At 36.2% G+C, this 6,553-nt stretch overlaps 1 protein-coding gene across 1 annotated transcript; it reads right to left on the bottom strand.

Moving 5' to 3' along the window:
* Nucleotides 1–708: 708 nt before the first annotated feature.
* Nucleotides 709–1,671, bottom strand: LOC122700966 (olfactory receptor 2T29-like). The gene has a single exon (XM_043913989.1). It carries the CDS (start codon nt 1,669–1,671, stop codon nt 709–711), a length of 963 nt encoding a protein of 320 aa, XP_043769924.1.
* Between the last annotated feature and the right edge of the window lie 4,882 nt (nt 1,672–6,553).

The following is a 6,553-nucleotide window of genomic DNA, read 5'->3' as shown; positions in this document are numbered from 1 at the left end:
GGGGTATTGAATTTTCAATATACCACAAGATGATAAGGATTTTAGACAGGAAACACTCACTAGATACCTTCAGAATTGGATCCTGAGGAACAAGCTAGTCCAAAATAAAGACAGGCAGAAGATATGTAGCAGTCATGATTAGCTATGATAGAATGAATGTGATTTCTAAGATTTGTCACACAGCCACCAAGCAGAAACTATGGACTAAAAGGAAATGTCTGATAACTTAGCCTTTATTTTTAAGTAATTTCAAATATATTCTGGTACCAAGGATAATAATAGTAAAATGAACACATATAAAGCTTAGCTACATTTACCTGTTAACATTCTTTTGCCTCATCACCTTTTTCTGTCCATCTCTTTCCCATTAGTTGCATAAATTATGATATTTTACTCTAAATAATTTAGTTATGTATTTCCTAAGTATATGAATACTATCCCACAGCATCACTGTACACTTATCAACTTCATGTAAGTGAAACATGGATTCAGTATAATTGTAAAGATAACTTTTACAAGAAGTGTAAAATTAAAGATAAATTTTACAAGAAGTATAAAAATGAGCTTTCCAGTACAGGGAAACAGTTCTTCAAAGGGATGAATATAGGATGACACATCATAGTAGGACAATCCAAAGAATGACTTAGGCAAAAGACTGTATATTTCTGATAAGTAAACTGAAGAATAAACCATTAGCATAAAAAAGTCTTATTTCATAGTTCTCTGAAAGGCAGATTCCACATTCAACAAGTTCTTTAGAGCCCCTGTGACATCCTTATTCCTAAGACTATAGATTAAAGGGTTTAGAACAGGAGTGAGTATGGTGTAAAAGATAGATACAGCCATGTCCCTCTCAGAGGTGTGGTAGGAGCTGGGGAACATATAGCTGTAGGTTGAAGTTCCATAGAAGAGGATGACCACAGTCATGTGGGAAGAACAAGTCATAAATGCCTTCTTCCTGCCCTCTGCTGAATTCATCCTGTGGATGGTGAGGAGGATGAATGCATAAGAGCTTGAAATGACTGTCACAGGGATGAGGAGCATGAGGACACAGCACAGGTACATGAGTGTCTCATAGAGGGAAGTGTCTGAGCAGGAGAGCTTCATTACAGCAGGGACCTCACAGAAGAAGTGATGGATCTCCCGGGATCTGCAGAAGGGAAAGGTCATGGTGACTGGTGTGAGCATAAAGCCATCCACTGATCCCAGGAACCAGCAGCCAGACACCAGGAGGAGCCACACCTTATGACTCATGAGGGTAGAATAGTGGAGTGGATGACAGATGGCCACATAGCGATCATAGGCCATGGCAGCCAGAAGGAAATATTCTGAACCTCCTACTGTTAGATAGAGGAACATTTGCATTCCACATTCAGGGGCTGAGATCTTATTTACTCCCATGACCTGGTCCATGAGCATCTTGGGAACAATTACAGAAATGTATATCATGTCCATGAGAGACAATTGGCTGATGAAAAAGTACATGGGAGTGTGGAGGTGGGCATCAGAATATATCAGAAGGATCAGCATGATATTCCCTGACAGGGCCATCAGGAAAATCACAAAAATGACTACACAAAGAAGAATTGGGTACTTGGACTGACTGAAGAGTCCCATGAGGATGAGATCCAACTGTCCAGTGTAGTTGGCTACCCAGGTGGAGTTGTCCATGAGATTTCACCTAGACCACCAAGGAGAGCTTTGTGATTAATAGATTATTCATGGGATATGACCACCTGAAATGAATATTTAGTGAGCTTGTGGGGTATGCATTTGTTCATGTGTGTGCATTCTCAGAAACTCAGTTGTTCTAAATATGAAGAAATGTCACAGGGCTGTAGATTTCGGGATTAATAATTGCTTGCAATTTAGTTGAAATCTGAGATTCCACAACTTTTGCTTAAGGAGTTGGTTACTCATAGTAAACCTACAGTGTTTTGCTACAGAAGTCAGAGTTGAATCAGTCTATTTTAAGGAACCAACAAATCTTATGAAGTCTTTGAATGTATTCCACATGAGAAAGAATTAGAAAATAACTGAAACGTAATTTGGGGAAAATCTATACCAAATGTCTGAACTCCCTTTACCTATAGGTTCTGGCCTCACTGTGAGGCTCTGTGATTATGTGGAGGGAGCCATGCATCCACAGGAGAAGATTGGGGTCCTCACAAATGGCCAAATATTTAGTTATCCTGAGGGCACTGATGAGGAGCTCAGATTCTGAGGCAGGACTAAGGCTGTTGGTTCACATTATCCTCTACCCACCATTCCTCTGTCTGCAGTACATAAAAATAATACAATTTGGTCTCTGATATGGTTAGGATTAAATGAGGTAAATGAGGTAAACTAATTAAATTGCTTAGAATATTACCAGTTACAGATGAATAAGCATGTATATTGTTAAAGTATTAATATATAGAGTTATGACAGCAAATTCTGTGTAAAAGACGGCTATTTTTTAATAGTATTTTTCTATTATTTGAGATGCATTATTTCAGTTTGCTAGTTTTAGCATCTAATTACCCATATAAGAATTTGATTATTTCTGTGGTTCTGAAATAATATAATACATAGATTTGTGTGATGTATATATATACACATGAATGTACCTGTATGTATAATCTCAGACTTTAAATACATACAAACACTATAAAATGTATATTTATATAAATATGTAAATGTAAATAAATATATAATATATATTTCTTATTTTAATTTTGCTATGCAAAGCTTTATGGAAAAACCCCATTTCAGTTCTGTCTAGTACATGCTTCCCCAACACAATGTCCTTAAAGTTCATGCCATTTGTTCTAAATCTCAGTGAGAACTAGCATTTAGATGATAACTGCCATTTACGAGACAAAGCTTTAGTTGTTTCATGATATCATCTATCTGCTTTATTGTCAATGGTGATCAATTTTTCATGGAAACAGAGATGCAGAAAGGAATGTGAAAAACAGGAATCTTTGACTCCAATTCAAGGTTCCCTCCTCTATCTTTCTGTTCACAGCCTACAACTATCTTGGAGGATGAAGACAGATCAAAGAAAAATTAAACTTGGTTACACTTAAGGAGGTCATAGTCTATTCAGGGAAACATATCATATAAAATGTGATTTTAAGTAGAATTTTAAAAGAGATAAAAACTAAATAAGAAAGAGTGATAAAAGAATATTATGTCTAGCCTTGCTGAAGGGAATCACAAAACCCAGACATATATCTACATCTTCTCTTATGGAGATTAAAATTTTGCAACTTTTCAATTTCTTACATGTTAAATGTTAAAATATATGTTATTACAAATCAGAAGGAAATGTTGGCTCCTCTTTCTAGGAAGATTTTACATTTCAGGAAGAATTGCCAAGTTTCATATATTTTTTATATCCTTCTGTTTTCAATTTATCTTTTAAAATTTTAAATTGGAGGATAATTGCTCCATAGTGCTGGTTTTTCTTTTGCACACAACAATGTGAGTCAGTCACAAGTATACACCCCGTAACTCTGGAACCTCCTTCCCATCCCCCCATCTCAACTCTCTAGGTTGTTTTAATAGCAGATTAAACTCTTGTAGTAATCCCAGAGACTAATGACAACATTTGACTTATAAACAATCCCAAATTCTGGGATGCTAAAGAAGTAGACAGCACTGAAAATGAATTTGATGCCTTAATATGAATAATAAATTTGGGAAAAATTCCATTAAAAATATAGTATTTCTGTCAAATTCCACTTGCACTGGCAGATGAAAGCTGAGATCTACGTAAAATGTAAAACAGTCCAATAAACTAAAGAAACACCTGAGTCGCTACTTGTGGTCAAAGTGAAGCAAGGACCAATGTAGTGACTGGCACATGTGAAGACCTCAAATCTGTTTGCTGAATAAATGATGGGTGAGAAGAAGGGTGAGTAAGAGGCACTGGTCAAATCTCTGTTGCACTTTGATAAACAGGAACCACTGTGATCAAGCCACACTGAAGAGCCCATGTAGGACTCTGGACAAACAAGGCAATACAGTCTGGACAGCACCAAGCAACTGGCCTCACTGATTTCTCTTATTGTTTTCTATCCAAATGCTTGAGTTTAATGTAAATTGGAAAAGTAAATATTTGACTTGGAAAATTATTAAGAGTAGGAGTAGAATAATATCAAATCTTATATGAAGATGACAACATCTTAGCCATAGTTCTATTGTTTTACCATACTTTTCTCCCCAAGAGCCTATGAAGTACTTATTAATTCACCTTAATTTCTCCTTTTATAGCTTAAATGATTCAGGTTGCTACAGCATTGGCTTATCATCATACCATCCCCCTGAGGGAACTTGTGTCTCAGCTCTTGTATCAGGACTCAGAGCTTGTAATGCTGCCTACGTTCTCTAGGTCATAGTCTTGCCTTTACAGTCTACAATTTGGTTACTAGCCATGCATTGTCATTTCATCCAGGAAACATAAATAAGATTGAGACATTTATTTTAATGTTATAACTTCCAGTATTAATCTTCATTCAATGTAAAACTACTCCTTTTTCTTTTGTAAAATTTCCATCTCAAAGAAACAAGCTCATCATACAATAATAAAGGAGGAATATATATTCTTTTGTCCCTAAATAGCTGGAAATCAAAACCCATTTTTAATATGTTGCAGTAAATACTGTTACTTAAAAGATTATGGAAAAAGAAATACTATCTTTCCATAAAAACAAATAATAAGGGAAAAATAAGGAAACATAGTCTAGAATTAGCAGAATGTGCAAGAAGCAGAATGAATCAAAACCAGTGATTACCCTTTTGATTCTGTAGTCCTGTTTTGCTATCTGACTGACCTCAACACCAGATGATGCCTGAAGTCTCATCAAGATGGACTAATGGCAAGTGTCTATAGTTAACCGTATAAAGAGAAACAGGAGTGTGATATCATCCCTGTTATATTATGCCCATTGGGGGAATGGATGATGCTTTCTATTGATAAATTCCCTCTGGGATCTTCAAGTAGAATACAATTAAGACAGATAAAAAAAGTTACTAGATATCTCTGTTGTACTTTTCTGGTTTCCTTCTCATGTGTTTTAAAATTTTTTTCCATTTGTTTTTAAACTAGAAATCTCAAAAATATTAATAATATTCTCAAATTTTGCCATAATTGATAAAATCTTATTTATGACAAAAATGATATTTTATATATGGCCTTAGTCTTTCTACAAATTGTTTTCCTTATATATATTTATATATCTTTAGTATTTGTTCAAGAATATTTTGTGAGGTTTTGATGCTTCTCTTATCTTTCAAAGATACAGATTCTGAAATTCTTAGACTAATTTATGGATCAAAGACTGCACCACTAATCAGTTCTGTGGTTAAGACTAAAATGCGATGATCTCCTTTACATTTTCATCTGGATCATTCTTCAATAGGTAACTAATTGTATTATTTTTTGTTTTGTTTTCTTTACTCAATTGTAATCTCTATTGTTTTAATGTTGAATTGCATTTTAGATATTTGGTCTTAATTTAATGTATACAAGTGAATCATAAAAATATTAAAAAACACAACTTGTTAAAATAAAAATTTAAAAATCAATCATAGTGTACTCTTCCAGATAAAAGTTATTCCTTAATAGTTATATCTTCCTTTTGGACTACAGATATTTAAGAAATGTATACCATGTATTAGGCTTCCCAGGTGGCTCTAGTGGTAAAGAACCAGCCTGCTAATGAAGAAAATGTGAGAGATGTGGGATGGATCCTTGGGTCTGGAAGATCCCCTGGAGGAGGGCGTGGCAACCTACTCCAGTATTCTTGCTTGAAGAATCCCATAGACGGAGGAGCCTGGTGGGCTACAGTCCATAGGGTAGCAAACAGTCGGACATGACTGAAGTGGCTGAGAGCACACGCACACCTACCATGTACCAGGCAGTTAGGATAAACCAGGAAATAAGATAAGAGTGACTCTATCCTCACCGAACTTGCAACCAAATTCTTCTGAACATTTTTCTGTATGTGTCCTCAAATTATAATTATTATTTTCCCATGGTATCTTTTCTGCATGGTATACTTTGTCCAGACAGTGACTTTTGTTGTAAGGCCCACACCTTGGGGGCTGGGGCCTCCTGTTCCCTCCAAAGTTTGAGCTTGCAGATGGTTTGTCCTAACCCTTTTATGACCTGGATTTTCTTAAGACTCTGAGAGTGCAAGCCCTGGGAGGTACTGAACAGTGGGAAGAAGGAAGAAGTTGCATCTTTCTCTTGCTTTTGGAGATGATCTCTGGCAGCTTCAGCAGCTACTTTCAAGTAATGACCATTGGGGAGCTACAGGATACAGAACCCCAAGGCTAGTTTCAGTGGTGTTGGAAAGGATGCAAATATCTGGATTTCACCAGAAGAGGATACTACCAGTAACCACAGATTGCAGCATCTTTATCAGATCAGCTTGGGGGCACTTGGGGTCCAAGTCTGTTGAGGACTCCTGAGGGTGAAGACTCTTTTCTGCTTCCCCAGCCTTCATGACAGCCCTTTGTCAATGTTCTGTCAATTTCCCTGTATCAAATCTCTTTGGTTTGA

The sequence above is a fragment of the Cervus elaphus genome, chromosome 9 (assembly GCF_910594005.1).
Source record: "Cervus elaphus chromosome 9, mCerEla1.1, whole genome shotgun sequence".
Classification (NCBI taxonomy): domain Eukaryota; kingdom Metazoa; phylum Chordata; class Mammalia; order Artiodactyla; family Cervidae; genus Cervus; species Cervus elaphus.
The sequence above is the reverse complement of the archived record's forward strand: the minus strand, read 5'-3'. Positions and strand labels throughout refer to the sequence as shown.